Below are 25002 nucleotides of genomic sequence, written 5' to 3'. Positions count from 1 at the left end.
ATTAGTTGTCTTACATGGAAAATATATTGCTCACAAATATTCATTATATTGAAAGAAACTATAAAATATATTTATCTCAATCTTGGTCAAATCTTCATAAAGATATTAATTTTATTAGATTGAAAATCATTGTCTCAATTAAGTAAGCTGCATATATTGGAGATATACAATGTAAAAAATCCTACAAAACCCAAGATGAATTGTCAACCTATTGGCATTCGTGTTTCAGCTCTAGTTGCAAGTCATAACTTATACTGTACAATATCTCTCGGGCAAAAAATGATGCAGGTTAGTTTGTACTTTGTTTGAAAGTACAAAACATATATATATATTTATAGTTTGAAAGTACTAAATTGTTTGAAACAATTTAGTAATTTTAGTTTTTCTTGAAAATTACGTAATGATTTCAATATTATCAGATTATGCAAGATCAATTATCAAGCACAGAAGAGGGCCTTAAAGCTAGGGGGAAAAGCTTCTTAGTCAGAATTTCTGAATATAACTCTTTTGGTTCATTGGTATGTAATATAACACTCAATATATATTAGTTGGCAAATTAATAAAAATATAAAATTAATTGTTTGCATTGATGACAGAGAGTACCAAAACCATTCGCATTGGAATTTGGTGCCAAACTTCCTCGACAAATATTTCTTGTTTGCAAAGGAGGAATTAATTGGAAAGGAGTTTACGATAGTGAAAATCAAAAATTACTTGGATTTGAAAATTTTATTAAAGGTCATAACGTCCGACAAATGTATACGGTATTGTTGGATTATATTGGAGGTGGAAAGTTCTTTATTGAGATATATAATTCATCTGGTCTTGCAATAGATTATTGTGGGTGTTATTCGCAAAATTGTGTGAATATACCTAATAATATAAAAGAAAAAGAGTTCATTCTCGGTTTGGATAATTTGGAGGATGAGAAGGCGAGGATGCGGTATTTTTTTAGCGTACTTGGAAGGGAATTAACTTTTTACGAACAAACCATCCGACCATCTGATATAGCGCCATGGATAAATAAAATGGTCGGTTATTTCTTAAATATTTTCTTTTAACTTTTCTGTGTTATAAATGTTTAATTTATTGATAATTTTACTGATACAGCTATTACCGAGAAAACTGTCAGAATTATATGGACAATGGAAAGATGGAGATACAATACAATTGTGTTTTTTGTATAAAACGTGGGAAGTAAAAATTGAGAAATCCCACAATGATTGTTACTTTGGTAATGGATGGAAACAATTTGTGAGGGATAGTGGAGTGGAAATATTTGACATTCTTGTGTTCGATTCACTTGTTTCATTGGACGAACACTTTGTTCATGTATGCATGTTCAAAAGTGATGATATAAGACCGCATGAAACAATATTAGGTAATTTTTTTCCTATTTGTGCTTTATTGTTAATAATAATATTCATTATATGAGAATAGTTTATTAATGCTCCATCTATGAATCCTGCTAAGTATATATTTTTTGAACAGGAACTGAAGATAGGACTGCATCTTTTTTACATGTAATGCATTTGCATACGTGGCATTACAAAGAAATTGTAAAATGATTAGTACAAACATTAATTTTTTAGTTTACCATTGCATAAATATGTACTACAATATTTTCTAAACTATTGTTACCTGACAGGTTCCACCAATGCTGGTTCGTCTTTTTTATGATAATATGCTTTCTAACGTGAATACAATACTTTGCGGAGAGACTGTTTTTCCAGTAGCATATAAAATTAAAACACAGGGTATTGGAAAAGTGGGAAAAATCTTCCAGCAATATAATCTACAGAGACGTGATACATTTTTAATCACAATTGATGGAAATTATGAAGCCAGGATGAGAATTTACAGGAGCGATGGGATGGAGGTGGAATATGATTTAATATATTCGAGACCTGATATTACACCTGGACATTGGTATATGAAAGATATGTGGAAAGAAGAATATTCAGGTACTTTATAAATTTTTACACTATTTAATATATCATTATAATAATATAATGAAGCATAATGTATATTATTACTATATTTTCAGACGTGGATGACATAGATTACACAAAACTAATATCAGAAGAAGAAGGAGAACTAAATAATGATTTAATGTTCCAAATTAGTGATGATAAAGATGGTCATGACAGTGAGACCGAATACACTCACATAGACAATCTTGATATTATTGATAATATTGATGGAGACAACGATATTGAAGATGGACTTGAGGAAATGGGCGAAAACATAATTGGAGGAGTTGCATTTACTCTTAGGAGATCTCATGTGGGTACAAACTGTCACGGATTGGTAAGTTTTTCAATATATTATTTTTAGTGTCGACAGTTTGGAAATTTTTAAATTCTCAAAATTAAGAATTGGAATAAATAATTTTGTAGTACATTGATGGGACCCTGCATCCTATCGTAGAAGATTGGAAATCTGGAAATATGGTTTTTTTCAGTAGACTTGGGCGAATTTGGAATATTGGAATTAATGTGACTAATGGAAAGAGAAGGTTCTCTGCCGGGTGGAACAAATTTGTGCGGGATAACGAACTGAAAGTGAACGATATAGTTGTTCTTAATTTGCTTGCAGATGCAGTAACTTTTGATATAGTAGTTGAGTAGTAGTATTTAGTAAACCTTGATTTTATTTTGAGATTTATTCGATTATATGTATTTGAGAAACAATGCAAGCTGACATTCCTCTTTCATGTTATTGTTCTTGAAATTAGTCCATTGGATTTAATGGATTTAAGTATTGGAATTGAAATTGTCTAATGTAATGGCTTTATGGAGTTTTGAGCAAACTAATTTTTTGTGTTTTGTATCAGGTATTAGAACTGTTAATGCAAATTAGTTTTTTTCCAGTTTTTAAGATTATGAAAAATCTTAAGTTTGGTAGTGGTCACTATGAGAATCACTGGCTATTCTTTCGAAATCTCTTTGTAACGTGTATCAATTGTCATCGCAAGATTCTGAAATAAACCAAAACACAGCTCAGGACTTGTTATTAGCACAAGTGCAAATAAAGTAATTAAAGAGAGGAGACAAACAGTGTTTTTCGATGTATTCTAGGTGAAAAGACTATTCTGCATAGATTTATAAAAGATAATATATTAGTTTTTCTGCATTAAAATATGATAATTTTTCATTGAAGTTTATATTAGTTTTGATGATCCACCCTACAGTTTAATTAAATATAGAGTCAGTAATTTATAGAGCCTGGTGAATAATTTTTTTATCAATTTTATAAGACTATAATCTAGCTACTTTTTGTTAAATATGTACAACTAAAATAATGTCCTTATATCAATACCATTAATAGAAGAAGCAGATACTATTTTTTATTGTACGACTAATTTTTTAATTATAACTAATAAATTGCTTATGATAATAGAAAAATTACAACCCTTATGTAGTTTGAATCACCAAAAATTGAAACTAAGAATGTAGAGAAATACAAATGCATATTTATAAATTTGAAAAGAATAAAATTGATGTGTACAAAATTAAATAAATTTGAAAAGAATAAAATTGCTAAACTAATAATTATTGATTCTGTAAATAAAAAAAAATCAATTAGAACTATAGATATATCTCTATTTTTTCAGCGTGTAATTTGGCTATAAATTATTTATATGCCTATTAACTTTTATTGATTCATGTAATATATTAATTAGTGGGAGGAATTGATGTATATAGCGTTAAACCAATACTTAATAAGGGTTTCCATGATTTGAATAATAAATCAGTGATTTTATAATCATAAAATAATTAATTATAGCATGAATTATGGACATGTATGATATTATTTTGATTATTGATTCTTTAAATTATAAAAAGAATCAATTAAAACTATATCTATATCTATATTTTTTCAGGGTGTAGTTTACTAATAAATAATTTTTATGCCTATTAACTCTTATTAATTCATGTAATATATTAATTAGTGGGAGGAATTAATGTATATATCGACAAATAAGTACTTAATAACGATTTCCATGATTTCAATAATAAATTAGTGATTTTGTAATCATAAAACAATCAATTATAGCATGAGTTATGGACATGAATGATATTATTTCGATTATTGATTTTTTAAATCATTAAAAAAATCAATTAGAATTATATCAAGATCTATATTTGTAGAGGGTGTAATTTTCTAAAACATAATTTATATGCCTATTAATTTTTACTGATTTAGATAATATTTTAATCGGTATAAAAATTGAAACTAATAATGTAGAGAAATACAAATGAATATTTATAAATTTGAAAAGAATAAAACTGAAGTATACGTAATTAAATAAATTAAAAAAAATACTATTTCTTCATACATATTTTAATCTGCATTGGACAAAGGAAGTTGTACATGAGTTATTAGTAAAGGCCTGCGTATTTATGATTTGATTGTTAAACTAAACATGGTCTCATACCATGAGTAAATTAATTTTTAACATCAACATTTGTAATTACAAAGAGAGTTGTTTATTTGGGAATATTCATTGGTTAAAATACTTTATATGCTCAATAACTAAAGATTAAAATAATGGCTATATAACAATGTATAAAATGTATGGTTTTAAAAGTCTATATGTAGACAGAATTTTATATGGAGTTGAAAAGAATAAAATAATTGATTCCATTAGTTTGCAAATGGGAAATATGAATTATTTCAAAAGCATTACAAAATTGATTGAAACAAAGATAGCAGCAAATAATTATTTTTTTAAGCAAAAACCCAAATTATGAAAACATTACACTTAAAACTGTCTGAGAAATAATAATAGGAATGGATTGGTACGACTAAAATGCGAAAAAGCTAGAAACGCCAATATGACCCTGTGCATCTAAGATAAAGATCCAGGAAAAAAATGACATTTACTTCTCCTGAAAAAAGCGACAAATGGGTGTAATTAGAATTAATGTTATATCATAAAATTGTGAAGTTTTTAACTTTTATATGTGGAAAAATTATAATTAACTGCTTACCAATTTTATTTTCTTGTTGGTAGACCTAGCGGATCCTGGAGTATGTCCATGGTCCGTAATTTCTACCACATCAGACTGAAATAAACGTATAGGTATTGAATCATCAATTGTGAATAATATGAGATACACAAATTTAATATATTAAGGATCATATAATGGAATATGAGCACTACAATAAAACTTACATATACTGAGTTTGAAATTTCAGAGGCAATCGTATTTGCAGACATGGAAGATGTGGATCCATTAGTATCATAAGCATCAATGACATAGTAAATTGAACTGTTGAGGAGGATGTTATCATCATTGAGCTGAATTCGGAGTGTAATCTCTTTCCCTGCAATAGCCTTAATATGTGGAGGATATGTTCCTGGATCTTAAACAATCATTGATTCCGATAAATAAATTTATTATAAAATAGATAATAAAAGCTTGAGGTTTAAAATAAATATAGCATACTAACAAATTGGCACACCTCGAAACCCTCGACAATAAGTTTTGTTACTGTTTTACCAACCAGTCGTTTTGCAGCGCGGTCATAGAGGACGAAATTAAAAGCTTCTGTAGAGTCCTCTGCAAGTAGAAAAAGCTTGAACCTAAACATTTAAAAAAATGATTAACAATTAATGTAGTTTTTTGAGTTTTTATATAACTGTAAACGGGTTTAATTTTACAATTATACAACCTTTTTTGAGGAACAGGATTATTTTGATTGCATGTGGAGCATTTATATTTTCCTTCCAATTTTGTGACTTCTCCAAAGTAATCCATTTTGCTGCAACTATGGTACCACCATCCGTCACTCTCCTCCACATTATTAACTTTCACTTTGCAAAGGAAATTCATCTAAAAAATGATTAACATATGATGAATACAACTGTTTGGAGGTTATATAAGAAAAAGGCAGTTGCAATTTCCTTACATATGTAGTTAGTACTACTGTTTAAAGCAAATAACTAGTTAATACCTTCAGATAATCCGTTTCAGTTTTCTCACTGAGTTCTTTTAGGGTGACAGTATGAATAGTATTAGAAATTGACCCTTCGGACTGAGTTGTTGATGATGATATAGCTTTCCCCGAATGAACGTAACCTTCTTCACGGAGTCTAATTTGAGGAATGAAGTACATGAAATAAGTATGGTATTAACAATAAATTCATAATAATTAGTCATAATTACTCAAATAAATTGCATCATAATGTAACCTCTGTCTCATCTCAGAAACAACATCGTGGTCCAGGTTCAGATATATTTTGGAAGCAGGTAGAGTGCTAATCTGAACAGAGGCTGCAACCAAGAAAGTTTGAAAAATAAGCTTCATTGTTGCAATATTTTTGATAGTTTTATTAATAAATAGGTTAATGCATTAAAATTTAACTAACTATGAAAAATCTTAAGTTTGGTAGTGGTCACTATGACAATCACTGACTCTTCTTTCGAAATCTCTTTGTAACGTGCATCAATTGCAATTGCAAGATTACCCCACACCGTAACTTTGGAGGAATCCCTAGAAGAAAATAATAGATAAAGTAATAGTAAACATACAATTTGGAAAGAATTATTAAATATATGTACACAAACAATAATCATAAAGAACCAAGAAAATTTATACCTTCCATCAGTAATCTGAAAATGAACAATCTCTCTTTGACCAAACTTTGTACCAATTTTGGAAAGCTCCTCATAACTCTCTAATACTCCAATCACATCTACAATCAATCTTGATATTAGACACTTGGCATAGAAAAAAACTTTTAAAATATTAAAATAATATTGTGTCTTCAAAACCTGTTGAAAATTCAGGAAATTCTGCACTACCATTTGCTTGAGCAACAACAAATAATTCACTCAAATCCACAAATTCAAATTTGTGGGTAGATATCATAGCATCATCATCAACAGGATCTACGGTGGTCGTAGGTGAGAAATTAATTATTAACTTAGAGGAAACAGGTTTAAGTGTTCCAAGAGCTTTTTTGGTGTAGAAATTAGAAAACACATATACACCACCCTCCACTATCTTATCAGAATGCATTTTCCAGTAATCTGGATATACATAAGCATGTACATGACAATCCTACATAAACAAACAATGGTGAAGAAATAGTTAAAGATAACAAACATTTCATAAAGAGATTGATATTTAAGTAAAAATTTATGTAACTATTATAAGTAAAAAAATATATATATTTTACGCTATCATCCAGCAGAATGAGGTTATATCCCTTGATGGCATCGCTTGCGGTAGAAGAGTTTGGAACCGAAGTCCACATTCGAGTTACTCTTGCTTTAATTTTCCATGTGGTTCTAGAGAGGTCGAGAGAAGAAATTTGATCGAACATTGTTGCTACAACTCTTGATTTTATTACGTTTGCATAGTGTTTACTAACTGTTTGTGGATAGATGTGTTTTTTTGTGAAATGATGAATATGATTTATATACGTGAATGAGACATAATTAATGGGAGAACTTGATGTATATATCGACAAATCAGTACTTAAATAACAGTTTCCATTTTTAAATAATAAATCAGTGATTTTATAATCATAAAACAATCAATTATAGCATTAATTATTGTAATGTATGATATTATTTCGACTATTTATTATGTAAATCATAAAAAGAATCAATTAGAACTATATCTACAGATATATTTTTTTCAAGGTGTAGATTACAAATAAATAATTTATATTTATATGACTATTAACTTTTATTGATTCATGTAATATATTAATTAGTGGGCGGAATTGTTTTATATATCGTCAAATCAGCATTTCAATAACGGTTTCCATGATTTAAATAATAAATTTGTGAATTTATAAACATAAAACAATCAATTATAACATGAATTATGGACATGTATGATATTATTTCGATTATTGATTCTGTAAATCATAAAAAGAATCAATTAGAACTATAGTTATATCTATATTTTTCCAGGGTGTAATTTGTTAATAAATAATTTATATGCCTATTAACTTTTATTGATTCATGTAATATATTAATTAGTGAGAGTAATTGATGTATATAGCGACAAATAAGCACTTAATAACGGCTTTCTATGATTTGAATAATAAATCAGTGATTTTATAATCATAAAACAATTAATTATAGAATGAATTATGGACATGTATGATATTATTTTGATTATGCAACAAATTGTGCGATGAAAAATTATGTTTACAAAGAAGAATCAGCAGAATAATGTAGCTCTACAATCAAGGAAATTGAAATATATTAGATGATAATTGTGATCGGACATTCCTTTTATTCTTTGTAGAATAATTGTGATTGCTGTAATATTGGTAGTTACCATGTTGAATTAGGACAAATATGTTGGATAGTGAATATGGAGTATCCGGAACCCATGGATAGTGAGTATGGAGTATCCGCTAAATATAGTATTGTTTGTATTGATAAATTGAATTTGGATAAATCCATGGGTTGTAACCGGGTCGGATTATTAAAATGGATCCTGTATTTGAATTTTGTATGACAAAAAGGGTAAAAAATTGATTAAGAAGAGGAAAATATAGAAGGGCATTTTAAGTAATTTGTAAAAGTTAGTGCTAGTAAACACTAAGAATATATTCACAGGCCTACAAGATACAAGGTGCATGGACTTATAGAATCAAGATTCATAAATCAAAAATCTAAGATACATAGATGTGAAAGATCAAAGATTAGAATGTAGAATATTACATCCACTAATATACATAACAAAAGTCTATTATTTCAATCTATTGCCACTTTCTACTCGATCCCTTGTCACTTTCTAGTCGGAGGAATTCTTTCTTCAGATACATAATTTACGACAAGGGGAAACAAATTAAAGAAAATTCACATTAAAAACTTAATACTTTCGGAAGAAAGGAAAAGAGATGTTGAATGTTTGTTGGCAGAGGTCGAAGCTGCATGAAGAGTAAACGCAATGGCATTAGGCATTAGCGTTCAAGTAATTAGTATGGACAAAATTATTTAGTGCAAGTTATATTGAAGTTCAATAGAAAACGACGGAATATAAGATTTATTCAGAAAAGAAGGAAGGCACTCAAAATTGAAATTGAATTGAAAATTTGAAGATTACATGATTAAAGATTACGATTCATTTTTTCCTTACTGTCTGAGAAGGGTGTTTTTAAAAAATTTATCACAAAAACCTATTTTTTTAATATTAATTCTAATACTAAATTTAATTTAATTTTCTGCAACATATCATCAAATTTTACTATATTGTATATTTCATAATTCATTGTTATATTTCTGTTATATGATAAATGAAACAGTTTTATAGGTACAAATCACCCTTTTTGTTAACGATTTTATTATGCATGTAATTTGAATGTGATACAATTAATAACAAATAAATAAATAAATAAATAATGAGTGGATAATGTAGTCCGGAAACTATCATCAATCCAACCAATGTCTGGGGAGGGTAAAAAATTATTGATCAAAACTTGAACATGCAATATGAAAATGGCAACAACAAAAAATGGTACAGAGGCTAACTTGTCATAGCCGGCCTAATTCTAATTCATAGGAGTTGATATCGGTATATAAGATCGCTGGCTAAATTCTAAACAACATTTGTTTCTAATAAAGCAAAAAAAATAACAGCATTATAATTGAGAATAATGTTCCTCTATATCTATAAGTCGAGATCAATCCATCAATCCAGAGATGTTTTGGATTCCACCGGTAACTAGGATTCCAAATATTACACATTGGTAAATTAAAGGGAGCTTCAACAACTAATAGATTAGGCGATGAATGAGAGGATGATACAATCTTAAATTTCAGAGTCTTGTAAATTATACAGAGGATAATGGCCGATCAACAAAATGGTGGAGTTATAAGCAGTATCTAGTTATATAAGATTTCCAAACAAGGAAATGTCAAGCAGCTGTTTGAGGATGACAACTTTAATTGTTTAGTTACTTTAGTACAAGCAGCATGCTTTGTGCCCTCTTAAATGATTTGTTTATGAGTAATTATAAGTCAGGTCAGTTTGATGCCACGCTCATTTATCCTTACATCACAACAACTTGCGCTGATTTACTCCCTTTTCTTACAAACAATTATTTGAACAAGATCAACGTCGGTATGCTAACAAATTATTTGAACTTTTAGATATAATTTGCTGAAAAAACAGATGTAGCGGCAAAAAAGAAGGTACGGGATTCAATATATATCAAGGATTTAACGACTTTAAGGTGTTGAATTTTGTTGATGAAGTATACTAGGTTATAAATGGTGAAGACTTGACATTACGACACTAATGAAGTAAAATTTACTTAAAAAACAAGTCTCCGAGAGACAAATTTAAAGGAGAGAACTGATCCTCAGTAAAATTTAAAAGGGATTATGTAATGAATGACGACTGCAATCTGTTTGCTGTTACAAGTCAATGGCTCAATGGTTATACTATAACATTAATTTGATTAGAGAATTGATAAAATTAAGGATAAGAAGAAACAAGCTAACTAGAGTTAAAAATTATAAAACTCCTAATGAGGTTGCTTCTGCAGTTGTCCAATTGAGTATATGAGACACACCCTTCTACCTAAGATACCACTAATCTAAGTTTAATTGACTGGGTGAAAATGATAGAATTTAATGAATATATCAAGTAGACTTTAATCCATTAGGTGGGGACTTGGGAGTAGTGGAGGAGACAAACAAATCATATTCATATATACGTAACTACGTAGCGATTCATACAAATGTATGGTGGACATCGCATTCTGATTCCCTTCTTTGACTATAAATAGGGCATGTCAGGAGAGGATGATTCAATAAGAACTGATCAAGTCCCTCTATATCAAGTATAACCTGCTTATTCAATTCTTACAGCAGTTTGAAGAAAATGTCTAGCTGTGGATCATCATCTTGTAGCTGCGGTTCTAGCTGCAAATGTGGAAGCGGCTGCAGCTGTGCTCACCTTGACCTGGAGAACACCACAATCATCGTCGGTGTTGCACCAATGAAGAGGTATGAATTGTCCCCGCCCCTAATAATGAAAGTTCAACTTGTTTAAAATGAAAAGAAAACAATTTATAGACAAGAACACTGACAACTGAAATTGGTATATATTTCAGCAGCTTCGATGGAGCTGAGAAGAGCTTCGGAGCAGAAGGGGGAAACGCCTGCAAGTGCGGATCAAACTGCACCTGTGATCCATGCAACTGCTGATCATCAGCATGTCTTATATACATATGGAGTGTACCAACAAACACTAAGCAGCTTGTGACTTTGTTTTATAAATGTTCAGTTTAAATAAATGAATGTTAAATAAGGCATCTATGATCTATACCTCTAGAATTTCCATTTACTGGATTTTCTGATGGCTTAGATTAGTGTACACAGTTATGTTGTACCTATGTAATCAAGTGCTATGTTGGTATTGAAATATGTGTTACATATATAATGCTTCATTAGATGTCTGATGAATCTTTTTATTATGCCATAAAGATGACAACATTTAGCTAATTGTTCTTCATTCTAGAATTTGGTGTATGACAAGAATGTCACTATTTACAAAATTAAATAAAATCAAAATATTAAAGTAAAAACTAATGATCCAACCAATTTTTGGTGTGTTTAAATGTTCCGCATTTTTGGCATATATATTCTGATATGGAAAGCAAATGACTACTTCTGTACCTGCATCAGGCAACATATTTTAATCTGATCAAACATGCAGACATTAATCTTACTCAATAAAACAAAAATTATTCAGGCAATTCGTCGAAATATTCGCCCTGCGTCGACTATTTTCCCAACTCAACCCAATTGTTATCATTACTGTAGCCAAACATCTAACAACTCCGATGAAAATGTTGAAGAAAAAGATAAAGAAGCGACCACTTTGTGTAGTCGAATTGAGATGCTCCCACGAGGAGAATCAATTAGTTCAGCCTTTCAGAGTTGGATGGGTGATGGCTTTCCAGTTCAGAGAGGCTATATTTTTCATACTATTAATCGTTTACGCAAGCGTAGACTCAACAAACGTGCTCTTGAGGTAATGTTGCATTTATTTTTCTTGTTTTTGATGTTTACATCCAACTGTTTGTAGTTATGCCTCAACGATAAATGTCGATTTTTAGCTGTATTACCTGTTTTACGAGGATATTATGGGAAAAAATTCTTCTTTTTGTATTGACACACGCGCACACCAAGAGCCAAACTCGGGAGGACACACAATTTTTACAAGTTGCTATATGAAGCGTTAAGGATGTGAAAATACATTTATCCCACAAGTGTAAAAATACTACCATGCATTGTGTGCATCTCCTAAAGAAATGCCGAAAATATACATATTAGACATGCGTATAACCAGTTTTTTATAATACGCATCTCAAACATGTGTATCTAATTTATGTTGGTCACACAATCATTGTGGTTGAGAAATGGATTTGCCCAATATTTAGTATCTAATATGACAGGAAAACAGTTGGTGGATAATAATATTGATACATGAAAGCATATTGGTTTTTTTTGGAATTGAGCTGGGTTTTTTTTTAACAGGTAATGGAATGGGTGATCAGGGAAAGACCTTATAGGCCTAAGCAACTAGACTACTCGTATTTACTAGAATTTACCACTAAGCTTCATGGAGTTTCTCAAGGTGAGAGACTCTTCTCTTGTGTACCATCAGAATTTCAGTGCGAGTTGCTCTATAACAATCTGGTGATTGCGTGCTTGGATAAGGGCAAGATTACCCTTTCACTTGCTTACATGAGAAAAATGAGGGAACTTGGTTATTCAATCTCGCACTTGTGTTTTAATCGGCTAATTGTTCTTCATTCCTGCCCTGGACGTAAGAAAGCCATTCCAAAAATTTTGAAACAGATGCGAGCTGATAAAGTGACTCCTCATGTCTCTACATTTAACATTTTAATGAAAATAGAAGCAAATCAACACAACATTGATAGGTTGGTAAGTGTGTATGAAGATATGAAGCGAGCAAAAGTTGAACCCAATGAAATATCTTTCTGCATATTGGGAATTGCACATGCTGAAGCAAGATTGTATACTGTATGTGAAACTTATGTTGAAGCTATAGAGAAGTGCATGACCGGGAAAAACTGGTCAACTTTAGACATACTTATTATGCTGTATGGGTACTTGGGAAACCGGAAGGAGGTTGAAAGAAAATGGCGGTCTTTACAAGAACTTCCTCATGTCAAGTCCAAAAGTTTTGAGCTGGCAATTGAAGCATTTGGTAGGATTGGAGAGGTAAATCGGTCTGAAGAGCTTTGGCATGAAATCAAAACAAAGCAAGGATTGAAGTCAACTGAGCAGTTCAATTCAATGATATCTGTTTACTGTAAACATGGGTTTATTAGTAAAGCAATAGAACTGTGCAAAGATATTGAAAGGATTGTATGCAAACCAAATGCTATAACTTATCGACATCTTGCTTTAGGTTTCCTAAAATCAGGGTTAGTCAATGAAGCTCTGCAAACTTTAGAGCAGGGGATGCATCACAAAGCAATCACCAAAATTAGGCAATCAACCCCATGGTTAGAGACCACATATTCAATGGTTGAAATATTTGCAGAGAAGGGTGATGTGGAGAATGCAGAGAAGCTATTTGATGAATTAAAGAGAGCAAATTATACAAGATATACTTTTGTGTACAACACCCTGATCAAAGCATATGTTAAGGGCAAAATATATGATCCAAAACTTTTAAGGAGGATGATCTTAGGAGGGGCTAGGCCAGATTCAGAGACCTACAGCCTGTTGAAGCATACTGAACAGTTTCAAACCTAATGTAATTATCTTTGGTAAAATATAGAGGGGCTTTTTCTTTTATCAAAAATTTAGAAAGGGATAAGGATGGTAGTTTGATGCACAATGCTGTAGCTGTATTAATATTTTAGCAAGTAGTGGAGAATTTTCCTGCTGCGTTTTGCAAAATGTGAATGTCTCGTTTTTGTTTGATTCTCTCCTTCAATGTGTTCATTAGATGACAATCTGATCTGTACCTGCTAGTACACATGCATTGTTCTGCAGAAGGAAATCCTCCAAACAGGTGTGATTTCTTGTATAGCTTATATGTGTCTAGCTGGGAGTCATGCCCAGAGATTAGTGAGCCTACCGAGAAGCTGGGTGCTGTTATGACAATCTGATCTACAGGTACATATGCATTGTTCTGCAGAAAGAAATCCTCCAAACAAGTTTAGTTTATTTTAGAGCTTCTGCTTTTAAGTTCACAATCAATTGTACTTGCTCGAATGTAAATTTGGCAGATGTGAGCGTCTATTACTAGTGTTACTTTTATAATCTGTATCATTGACTGAGATATTTTTTTTTGCTGTGATACATACCTATCAAACATTTCTCAAGGAAATAATGAGAATGAAACAGCAATGTATGTCATATAGAGGCGTTCAGCTCATTTTCAGTTTTGTACTAGTCGGTTACCTGACTCAAAACAATTGGCGCACATAAGCAAATATAAATGTATTCTGTAGCTCAAATTCACAACTTAATCTGCCCTGGGATTTTACGCCTCACTGTGTAACTAGGGTTTGGATGTTACTTCTAACACGCAAATGAAGGAAATTCAAGGTCAATTAAAACACCAGAATAGCTTCATTATGGTTCAAGACATAACTTTGCAATATGTAAGGATAAGACTATCAGAAATGATGACATGCAAAGCAATTTTATTTCTCCAAACTTATCCTTAATAGTTAATACTACTTGGAATCAGTATGGTGAAAATTACGACTACATAATTCAAATTGATAGTTTGAACTTAATTTGCCAACATATACAGTGCTAGTATGTCTACAAGTCGACAAATTTAAGAGAACACGAAAATAAGATACTAAATATCATCACAACTAGCCAATGTGAGTACTGCGGTGGTTTTTCCTTAAGTCAGATAGTTGATAAACTCTGCAGCAGTTGCAACTGCCCCTCCTGTAATTGCATCCTTCACAATTTTGTCCCTTTTGTTGCTGCTGACCACAGATATCAAAGCCCCAGTGAGCACGCCGCCGATTAGTGCATTTTTCTGCAGCATTAGAATGTTATGACTTGTGAATGAAAAGAGGATAATTTACTTTTGCATCTCTTTGGTTTTGGAATTTTGCACTTAGGGTTCAATAGTTTTAGAATCAACACTTCACATCCCATAACTTCGGTAACGTTAAAAAAATTATATTCAATTATAATAAATTTTAATTATTACAATTTTAGAAGAAAAAAAATGAACTACTAACGTTCTCTGGAATTAAAATATTTATTTTCATTTTATTCTTTACAAATTATATCCAACTCATACAAATAAGACGCTTTATTTTTAAAAAAAATGTGAAATATGCATTTTGAGTTTATTTTATTTTCTGAAAAATAAATATTTTAACTAATGACCAAAATTTTCCTTTATTAACTAACGGTAACAGTCAAAATTAACAGAAATTCGTAAGAAGGGTGGATACTGTAACATGTTACAAAGATGAGGGTGTAGAATGTTCATTTGCAAACTATGAAACCCAAAATGTATTTCCGTAGAACTACAGGGATCAAAAGGGTAAGTTAGTGTAAAAAGAGGGAAGAACTAAAGTTGTTCAGTTTCTTGAAACATAGGATAATTATTTGATATGAAGTTGTAAAGAAAAAATGGGACAAAATCCTTTGGTCTTGTTTATTTTTGGTTGAACTGGCTACAGGCGAGAATTAAGTTAACAGAATCTGAGGTCATTAGATAAAAAGGGTGGTCTATAAGGAAAACAGAATATACAACTCAACACTTATAGACAGGATAATAACAGGGAGCATCAACACTTCGGCGCTAATATCTGTAGACGCTCTTTAGCCAGATTGCCTAATCGTATGTACAAGCAGTTCAGTTATGAAAGATATATGTTAAGTAGATGAATTACCCAGTCCCTCGTGCCACGGATCCTCTCCACCCCATAATCCATACCAACATATACCCCAGCTATTGATCCTACAACATATCAAAATCGGGGAATGCTTAGAATTATATTATAAAATCAAAGAACCAAGCAACAACCTAGGGAATGACTTCTTTTTTTACTAGATCAATATTTACAGGAACTTACCCCAATAAACACCTTCTTTACACATTTTCTTCAGCTGCAACAAAAAAAACACTGTTAAATTAATTATCTACTGATGCTTTACATAATGTTTCTTTACATCTACAAAAACAACCAAGATTACAAGAACATAATTCATTTATGGAAACAGACACTAGAAAGATTGAATGGTCATGGTATGGATGCTACTAAAAAAAACATGAGGTTGCCAACATTGTCACAGCCAGATAGTCCTGTATTCTGATAAGTGGGACCCAATAATTGTAAAAAACAATTACGACATAGTAAATGTGTGTAGGAGAGGGAAGGGGGTTAAGATATGAGTCATATGACTAGTGAATTCCATATCTAATAGCTTCAAAAAATTTCACATATCCAGACATCAGGGGAAAGTTTGTTTCTCGCAACTAGGTCAGCCTCGAATTATTACTCTCACAGTATCTTGTTTTTCGTGGTTTGGTTCACACCAGCATACTGTGACTTGTGACTTACTAGCGCTATTATGGGGGTCCAGAAATTCATGCACATGGAGCACTACTTCATATAGTTATAAACAGAGTAACAAAGTGTCAAATGGAGTGAATTGCTGAACAAGAAGAAACTGTGTATTTTCTATATAGAAGATCTGTTACAATATTGCTTAATAAAGAAGAAAGTGTCTCTCCCTTATTCTAACTAATTCTGCCAGCACAGCTGTATGTTACACCTGTGCCTTGCCTTTGTTCACTGGTGTTGCTCTCTCATTCTCTTTTTTGTGTACTAGTTTATATGACGGTGTAAAATTCTTTTTACATTTTACTGTATTGGCCTTAATATCTGTAACATTACTTGGCAAGTTAGGAGTTGTCAATTTCTTTTCCCCTCCTAACTCGAGAGGGGATGTTACAAATATTAAGGCCAATACAGTAAAATGTAAAAAGAATTTTACACTGTCATATAAACTAGTACACAGAAAAGAGAATGGGAGAGCAGCACCGGTGAACAAAGACAGGGCACAGGTGTAACATACAGATCTTCTTATTCAGCTCACTCCATTTGACACAAAGATAATACAATTAATAAATCTCACCGATTGCTCAAACTTGTGCTGCGATATGCTCCCTGAAAAATCCAATTCCATTGTACGGATCAGACGAAATACACTTTCAGACAAGAAAACGATAAACAATCTACTGAGAAGTTCAATAAATTTATGTTTCCTAGTGTGTGCATTGGCATTTAGCAACTGCATTTTTTCATCTTACAGGAAATCAAAGTTAATCGTTTCAAAGTTTTTATACATGACGACTGTTTACATCAAATATATGTTATCTCCCAAAAATCATCCCAACCAATCTTACCCAGACTCTATATTTAGAACATAGATATCAAATTCACATTTAAATCAATAGGAAAGCAAATTTAAAAAAAAAAAGAGATATTTATTAAACTGATCAACATTTATTACTTAACATAAGAAACTCAAAATTTGTGTAAAATATGATGTAGTGATGTAGTAATAGTCTAGTACCTTGTGAGACAGCAGTATAAGTTTCCTCGGCAGCTGTTCTAGCTACAGCAACCTGAGAAGCATACAACAAATCACAGTTTGAAAACCCATTTCTAATACAGATCCAGGTAATGCACAATGTGGGTTATAAACATGATACATAACAATGTAGTATTTGATATACATACAGAGCCGATTTTCAAGAAACCATCGAGAGTGTGATTGAGAAAATGATTGCCAGTGTCGATTGCAACGTCCACCTTGGGCGAGCTGAGCGAGGCTCCAAAACCTGTATGTGGCATTTTGTTTGAATGGATCTGATCTTGTTTCTTGTTTCTTGTTTCTTCACTTCTAGCTGCTGAGCTTATTCTACTTCCAAAGTTCACACTACACTCAAAGTGTCACCTGATTTTATTGAAGCCTTTTTTCTAGGATAAGATATCTTATCTATCTTTACTCTTTAGACTCAATTCATTACACATTCAAATTTGATTATAATAGTAAAAATAAAAATTACTTATTAATTATTATTATTATAAACAATAATACATTTTGCAATATACTAGCTTGTACTTGTATAACTTTGTGATTTTGATATATACCGACTTCTCGATATAACTTATTTTAGAAATATTTGGCATAGTTAATACTTTATTAAACATCACAGCTAACGCTCATTCTTAATATTGCGATATATTTATTATGAATTTCAATCTATCATTTTATATTTCAAGCTATCACAACTTAGCAGATTTTCCATCAACAAAACAACTTAACCATTTTTGAAATAATATAAATATTGTCATATTTACAACTAGAAATTATATAAGTTGATCTAATCTACTAATTTATTGAAATTTGGGTACTTAATGTCTCTAAATATGAGTTTTTTTTTAATTTTAGCCATTGAAATTTCGATCCAATTAATTGTTTTCGAGTGATGATAATAGTCAATTTGATAGTGTACATATACTTGATAGGACATGTAGCTGCAAGGACTAATCCTGTACTCCTAACTCCATATAACTCCTGTAAGGACTAGTCCTGAACTCCTAACTCAGTCCAGTCCCGCGCATTGCCAGTCCTGACTGGCCCGATCCCGCACTCCCAATCTTGGGAATCCCAGTACGTGAGGCACTTGCCTAAGCACATGACAGGGACAACTGTTACCCATCAATCATGGGAATAATCAGGGCATGTGTCAGAAGATCCTCAGAACATTCCTTGGCCAGTCCCGCACTGACACGTGTAAAGTATCCACTCTAACCAGGTGTCCTCCGCTCCCAGAACCAATGAATATGATTTAAAGGTACCAACCCCAAAACCCTATCCTTGGCTATAAATAGCCTGAGAAGGTAAGGTTTTGGGGTTAATCACTCTCTTACACTCATATACACACACGGTCACCCTGCATTTCTATTTATCTTCATCTTCCCCCAAAAGCGAGTTCTTACACTCACATCGGAGGCGCCGCGGGACCCAAACCCCCATTCCGGCGTTGTTTTGTAGGAGCCCCACTACAGCTACACCTCCATAGCGGCGAAGGATCCAGGCACGGCGTCGAAGGAGCGGCCCCGCCACCAGGAGTTATCATTTGGCGCTAGAATGAGGGGCTCTCCATCCTTGGATCTCGGTGCCCCTGGATTCACCTTCATCAGCAAGCTCTTTAAAGAGTCCATTTCTTTAACTTGTAAGAACCCAATCAACCAAACTCTCTCATAAAAATGAATGTTGTTTATTTAAGCCACGTTTGTGTGTACTCGTTATTTTAGGCCACATTTGTGTGAACCCTGTTTTGTTGATTTAAGTCACGTTTGTGTGTGCTATTGTTAGTTTTGATCATTTTAGAACCCCGATTTTTCTATAGTTTGAATATTGCCTTTGTGTTCTAAAACCCCACTACACTTATCCTACAACATTGTTGACTAGTCCCAGAAAGCTGTTTTTTACTACTTGTTATTGTTTGGGATAGTTTTTTCGATTCTCGTGAAGCAACCTTAGATCCATATTGTTAGTCGGAAATATTTGTTAGTCGTTGTTGGTATTTTTGAGTCAATGGCAAAACAAGGAAAGCATACTTCTGGGAGACCATCTGCTAGTACTCAGGTCCAGGAGCCGGACCACTCCCAGGCCCTTGACCCCGGAGCCGACAGAGAAGCGTTCCAGGAGCAACCATTGCAACACACTCCCGTTGTGGAGAAAATTGTAAACACCTGGGACGCCAGAAGCCTTATTGAGCTGAACCAATACAAATATACTAATGTACCGGTGGTCGAAGAGCAGATGGCCAACCTTACAAGTGATGAACTGGCAGAAGCAATCCGGCTCTATAGGCAGGAGCAAACCCGTCTCCAGGAAGAAGCCGAACTTGAGGAAGAACCGGAGGAGTCCGGGGACTCCCAGCAATCTAAGAGATCTGTCTTTGACCGGATTGGAGCCAAAGGAAAGAAAAACAAGAAGGACCAGAGAAATAAGAAAGAAGCAGAAGCTGCTAAACAGAAATGGTTGGGAGAGATGCGGGAGCAAATCAGAAAAGAGGAAGAAGCAAAGCTCGAGCTAAAAATCCAAAGAAGAATGCAGTTAGAAGAAGAAAAGCTACTGGCCATGTCTAGGACCAAGAGAACCCGAAGAGACCCTACTCCGGAGCTGATTTCTGATGATGAAGAAGAGGAAAAGCATAAAGATCTGAAAGATATGATCTATAAATTGCAAAGAAAGATGGACAAAGACTCGGGAGTAGAAATTGGAGGAACATTAACTCGTTTCAGCCACTCCTTGGAGGTTATTCCCCGACAGCGGGACTTGAAACACTACAACTTTGACTCCTTTGATGGTCTAGGAGACCCAAAGGAGCACCTGAACTACTTTGAGCAGATCGCGCAAATATATTACTAAAATGACTTGACAAAATCAAGGTTCTCGCATCAACTCTTAAGGGAGGGGCCCGGAGATGGTTCGGTAAAATCCCCTTCCGCAGCATCCATAGTTGGAAGGAGTTCCACGCTTCTTTTTTCCGGAGATTTCGGGCAAACAAAATGCATGAAATGCATATGTGTCACCTGGAGACAATCCGGCAGCATGACAGTGAGTCTCTCTCTGCATATATGTGCCGGTTCCAGGAAGAAATCAACAAAGTCTCGAGCTTAGATGAGCGCGAAGCTTTGAGCATTTTCAGGAGAAACTTGGACCCATAGCACAATGAGGGATATATTGTAGAACTGATCAATAAGGAGCCGCAAAGTCTGGCAGCAGCTTACTCCATGGCTGCCAGATTCATAAAGGAAACTGATGTACTCCCGGCAATGAGCATGACCCGGAATGGAGGGTCCAGGAGTAAGAACACTGATGACCGGCCGAAAGGGGTTACCATCAGGACAAGAAGTTCAAACAAAACCAACAAAGCCAAAAAAGATAAACTACTCCAATTTTTCAGAGACTCGGTCCTAAGCAGGAGTCAAAGAGCGATCCAGGACCCGCAAAGCAACCCCGGGAGCCCAAGCAGGAGCCGGAATGGACTCCTCTCAACATGACCCAGGAGGGAATCTTGAAGGAGGTAAAAGACAAACCCTTATATTATCCTCCGAATACAATGCAAACTCCTCCGGAGAGCAGGCCTTACAATAGGCAGTGCGATTATTATGAGACCCATGGCCACAAGACTGAGAACTGCTTATCACTCAAGTACTTCATTGAGGACCAAGTGAAGAAAGGAAATATGAACAAGTACTTAGCCCGGGACAATAACAACAGAGGGGAAGCGCTAAAGAGATGAAAGAATGTAGTCAATGTAGTCCTAGGAGGCTCCCACTCCCCACCTCGGAGCCCGGACTTCGGCGAAGAAGTGCTATCAATCTAATCACTCCCAAATATGGTGATATCCTTCAGTAGTAAGGACTATGAAGGAGTCAACCCTCATCACAATGCAGCTTCAGTTGTCACCTTGGACATCTTTGATAACGAAGTAAGAAGAATGCTCATAGACAATGGTTCCTCAATAAATATTCTCTTCAAGCACACAGTGGATCGAATGCAGTTAGGAACGATTGCCGGGGGGATCCACTCTATAGATTCGGACACAACTTAGTCCCGATTCAAGGAACTTTATATCTACCAGTCATTTTTGGAACTGCTCCTAACCAAGTAACTCATGTCATAAAGTTCTATGTCATCAACACTCCTTCATCATACAATGGAATTATCGACAGGTCAACTCTAACTATGATGCAAGCAATAACTTCAATTTCCCATCTCAAAATCAAATTTCCAACCCCGACAGGAGTCGGGGAGATAAAGGGAGATTATGGAGTCACTGAAACATGCTACAACCAGGGGTTAGTCATGGCAGAAACCCATCAGGACAACAAGAGGAAGGCCACAGTCCTTCACAAACAACAAAGCATCAAGAAACACCGACCCCGACCAAGGGAAGAAACATCAAAAGAAGTACAACTCATTGAATCAAGTCCGAGCCAAGAAGAAAACATGCCAAGTTCACAAGGACCGGCAAGCAACCAAGTCATAGTAGTCGACAAGGCAAATCAGGTCCTAGACCAAGCTAGTCCTACCATGCAAGCAGACAAAGCAAAAGAGTCAGAACAAGTGAACTGCTATCTGAAGAAAAACTCTGAAGCCCGAATTCATCAAATGGTTTCAAACAAAGAACAAGAAAAAATCAAAGTTGCAGTTGAAATAGAAGAAGTCCAGATTGATGAAAGCAGTCCTAACAAGAAGGTGAAAGTTGGGTCAGGACTCGAGGAGTCCTTCAAAGAAAGACTAATGTCCTTGCTCCGGGAGTACAAAGATGTTTTTTCCTGGAGTCCAAGAGATATGCCCGGACTACATGAGTCCATAATAATGCACAGCTTAGATGTAAACCCCAACAAAAAACCAGTGAAATAGAAGAGAAGGAATTTTACCGTGGAGAGGCAAAAAGCCATTGATGAAGAAATGGAGAAGCTATTCAAAGCAGGAATCATCAAAGAAATCAAATACCCGGAGTGGCTAGCTATTGTGGTTATGGTGAAGAAGTCCAACGGCAAATGGAGAATGTGTGTGGACTACACTAATCTGAATGATGCATGCCCGAAGGACCCATACCCTCTCCCCAATATTGATCAATTGATAGATGCTACCTCTGGACACATCATGCTAAGTTTCATGGACGCCTTCTCCGGATACAACCAGATCAAGATGAACTCGAAGGACATACCTAAGACAGCATTCATAACTCACAGAGCAGTCTATACTTATGTGATGCTGCCCTTCGGACTGACAAGCGCAGGATCCACTTACCAAAGAGCCATGAACAAGATATTCAAGTCTCAAATCGGGAGAAACTTGGAGTGTTATGTTAATGATATGATATCTAAATCAACAACTATATCAGGACACGTAGAAGACCTGAAGGAGTGCTTTGACAACCTGAGGAAGAACCAACTTAAACTGAATCCGGAGAAATGTACCTTCGGAGTATAAGCAGGCAAGTTCTTAGGATTCATGATCAGCAATAGAGGCATAGAAGCCAATCCGGAGAAAATAAAAGCAATCTAGGAGATGAGGACTCCTAGGACCCAAAAAGATGTACAAAAGCTAACAGGTTCCCTAGCAGCACTAAGAAGATCTGTCTCAACGCTAGTAGAGAGGTGCTTACCATAATTCGACTTACTCAAAGGAGCAACCAACAAGAAAGAGGTGAACTGGAATCCGGAGTTCCAAAAGGCATTTGAGGAAATCAAGTCCTACCTCTCTCAGCCACCAGTCCTAACTAAAGCTCAACCAGGAGAGCCTCTCTACTTATACTTATCAGCAGGAGCACAAGCAGTAGGAGCTGCCTTAATCAGGGAAGAGAGTGGAAGACAACAACCAGTATATTACGTAAGCCAAGTTCTTAAAGATGCGGAAACTAGATACCCAAGACTGGAGAAGTTTGTCTTCGCCTTAGTCACAACTTCAAGAAAACTCAGGCACTACTTCCAAGGAAGAGAAATCAGGGTGGTCACAAATCAGCCCCTAAGGAACATAATTCACAAGCCAGATGTCTCGGGAAGACTAGTCAATTGGGATGTGGAGTTGAGCCAGTTCAATTTAAGCTTCATTCCCAGGACTACCATTAAAGCTCAAGCACTTGTAGATTTCATAATCGAATGCAATTTCCCAGAAGAAGAACCAAAACCAATGAACATGGATCCAGAGACAGAATAAGATGTAATTCCGGGAGCCTGGACCTTGAAAATAGATGGTTCTTCAACAAGCGAAAGGTCGGGAGCCGAACTCATACTGAAAAGTCCTGAAGGATTTACCATTCAAACAGCTATATCTTTCGGTTTCCCCAAAACAAAAAATCAGGCGGAATATGAGGCATTGATTGCAGGACTAAAGCTCTCCAGGACTCTGAGGGTCCAGGACTTTAAAATCTACAGCGACTCCCAGATAGTGGTCAAACAAACAAATGGAGAATACATAACAAAAAACCCTATTCTGGCGAAGTACCAAGCACTGGTTCAAAGTTACTTAGCCTCAATCCCAAAGCATCAAATCCTTCAGATATGTCGAGAAGAAAATGAAGAAGCGGATATTCTATCCAAATTAGTCTGGAACTCATCAGACCTAGACTGCTCAATTTATTTCAAAGAACTCCATAAACCATCTATTGATTTCGGAGAAATCTTGGAGATCGAAAGCAACCAGAACTGGATGACTCCCTTCATCAACTGTTATTCCCTAACAATACAACAAGAATTACAGAAGGGGGGTTGAATGTAATTCTGGCTTCTTTTTGAGATTTATGAAAAATGGTTCTAACTCAATTTATATTTAACTGTTTGATTTGCAGAGTGCGGAATATAGAGTTAAGTTAATCAAACATAAAGTAATAAAAACTCAGGTCTTTAAAACTTTCTGGTGGATTTGAATGTATCCACCAGATATATATATATATATATATATATATATATATATATATCAAGAGAACTCTGTGAAGCTTCAATAGCTCACAGCTGCGTTACAAGTGAACAAACAAACTACAGAGAAATTTTACAGAATACAATGTTTCTCTGCTAAGAATGTGTTTACTTAGTTAGTTTATTCTACTAGCTATACTTGGTTTATATATCACCAAGTTTACATGATAATAAGACAAGATAATAAAACAAAACCTATCAAGTCTAACTCAATACTGCTTCACTACTCTATTCCAGCATCTTTGAATATCTTCATAATAGCATGAAAATGGTAATGCTTCTTTGTTCTCATTATCCTGCTAAACACGCTGCCACATTCCTTTTGCAGACACTCGACGCATGTGACTGTGTTGTCATTGTCAATAGATATTTGAATTGAACATCCGCCGAGTACATGCTTGTTATCCGTCGGGTGGCCTTGTTGATTATCCGTCGGGTAGCTTTGTTGATCATCCGTCGGGTAGCCATTTATC

The 25002-nt window shown here is 34.3% G+C and overlaps 4 protein-coding genes across 4 annotated transcripts; 2 read left to right on the top strand and 2 right to left on the bottom strand.

Moving 5' to 3' along the window:
- Window positions 1-4886: 4886 nt before the first annotated feature.
- On the bottom strand, window positions 4887-7339 carry LOC141665938 (uncharacterized). Its single transcript, XM_074471925.1, has 11 exons — window positions 7193-7339; window positions 6786-7074; window positions 6610-6706; window positions 6380-6504; window positions 6203-6284; window positions 5965-6103; window positions 5683-5843; window positions 5457-5593; window positions 5183-5373; window positions 4998-5072; window positions 4887-4895 (listed from the first exon to the last, which is right to left on the bottom strand). Exons 1-11 carry the CDS (start codon window positions 7337-7339, stop codon window positions 4887-4889), a joined length of 1452 nt encoding a protein of 483 aa, XP_074328026.1.
- A 3448-nt stretch (window positions 7340-10787) lies between these two features.
- On the top strand, window positions 10788-11439 carry LOC141667213 (metallothionein-like protein 1). Its single transcript, XM_074473614.1, has 2 exons — window positions 10788-10991; window positions 11099-11439. Exons 1-2 carry the CDS (start codon window positions 10867-10869, stop codon window positions 11190-11192), a joined length of 219 nt encoding a protein of 72 aa, XP_074329715.1. The 5' UTR covers window positions 10788-10866; the 3' UTR covers window positions 11193-11439.
- A 139-nt stretch (window positions 11440-11578) lies between these two features.
- LOC141667212 (pentatricopeptide repeat-containing protein At1g07590, mitochondrial-like) lies at window positions 11579-14313 on the top strand. The gene is made up of 2 exons (XM_074473613.1): window positions 11579-12021; window positions 12528-14313. Exons 1-2 carry the CDS (start codon window positions 11698-11700, stop codon window positions 13776-13778), a joined length of 1575 nt encoding a protein of 524 aa, XP_074329714.1. The 5' UTR covers window positions 11579-11697; the 3' UTR covers window positions 13779-14313.
- A 344-nt stretch (window positions 14314-14657) lies between these two features.
- On the bottom strand, window positions 14658-18005 carry LOC141668121 (outer envelope pore protein 16, chloroplastic). The gene is made up of 6 exons (XM_074474825.1): window positions 17759-18005; window positions 17592-17643; window positions 17151-17182; window positions 16085-16118; window positions 15902-15969; window positions 14658-15030 (listed from the first exon to the last, which is right to left on the bottom strand). The coding sequence occupies exons 1-6, from the start codon at window positions 17870-17872 to the stop codon at window positions 14890-14892; spliced, it is 441 nt and encodes a 146-aa protein (XP_074330926.1). The 5' UTR covers window positions 17873-18005; the 3' UTR covers window positions 14658-14889.
- Between the last annotated feature and the right edge of the window lie 6997 nt (window positions 18006-25002).

Source organism: Apium graveolens, chromosome 6, assembly GCF_009905375.1.
Source record: "Apium graveolens cultivar Ventura chromosome 6, ASM990537v1, whole genome shotgun sequence".
Lineage (NCBI taxonomy): Eukaryota > Viridiplantae > Streptophyta > Magnoliopsida > Apiales > Apiaceae > Apium > Apium graveolens.
Note: the sequence above shows the minus strand (reverse complement) of the source record. Positions and strands in the feature narration are given on the sequence as shown.

What these genes read in the sequence shown, in the direction of transcription:
- LOC141665938 (XM_074471925.1), bottom strand. Translation starts at nt 7,339, where the DNA reads ATGTTCGATCAAATTTCTTCTCTCGACCTCTCTAGAACCACATGGAAA. An exon ending in ATTTCCTGAATTTTCAACAG is followed by an intron (nt 6,707 to 6,785) that starts GTTTTGAAGACA and finishes GATTGATTGTAG; the next exon opens with ATGTGATTGGAGTATTAGAG. An exon ending in GTTTCTGAGATGAGACAGAG is followed by an intron (nt 6,104 to 6,202) that starts GTTACATTATGA and finishes TCCTCAAATTAG; the next exon opens with ACTCCGTGAAGAAGGTTACG.
- LOC141667213 (XM_074473614.1), top strand. Translation starts at nt 10,867, where the DNA reads ATGTCTAGCTGTGGATCATCATCTTGTAGCTGCGGTTCTAGCTGCAAA. An exon ending in GGTGTTGCACCAATGAAGAG is followed by an intron (nt 10,992 to 11,098) that starts GTATGAATTGTC and finishes TATATATTTCAG; the next exon opens with CAGCTTCGATGGAGCTGAGA.
- LOC141667212 (XM_074473613.1), top strand. Translation starts at nt 11,698, where the DNA reads ATGCAGACATTAATCTTACTCAATAAAACAAAAATTATTCAGGCAATT. An exon ending in TCAACAAACGTGCTCTTGAG is followed by an intron (nt 12,022 to 12,527) that starts GTAATGTTGCAT and finishes TTTTTTTAACAG; the next exon opens with GTAATGGAATGGGTGATCAG.
- LOC141668121 (XM_074474825.1), bottom strand. Translation starts at nt 17,872, where the DNA reads ATGCCACATACAGGTTTTGGAGCCTCGCTCAGCTCGCCCAAGGTGGAC. An exon ending in GTTTCTTGAAAATCGGCTCT is followed by an intron (nt 17,644 to 17,758) that starts GTATGTATATCA and finishes TATGCTTCTCAG; the next exon opens with GTTGCTGTAGCTAGAACAGC. An exon ending in AGCACAAGTTTGAGCAATCG is followed by an intron (nt 16,119 to 17,150) that starts GTGAGATTTATT and finishes TTTTTGTTGCAG; the next exon opens with CTGAAGAAAATGTGTAAAGA.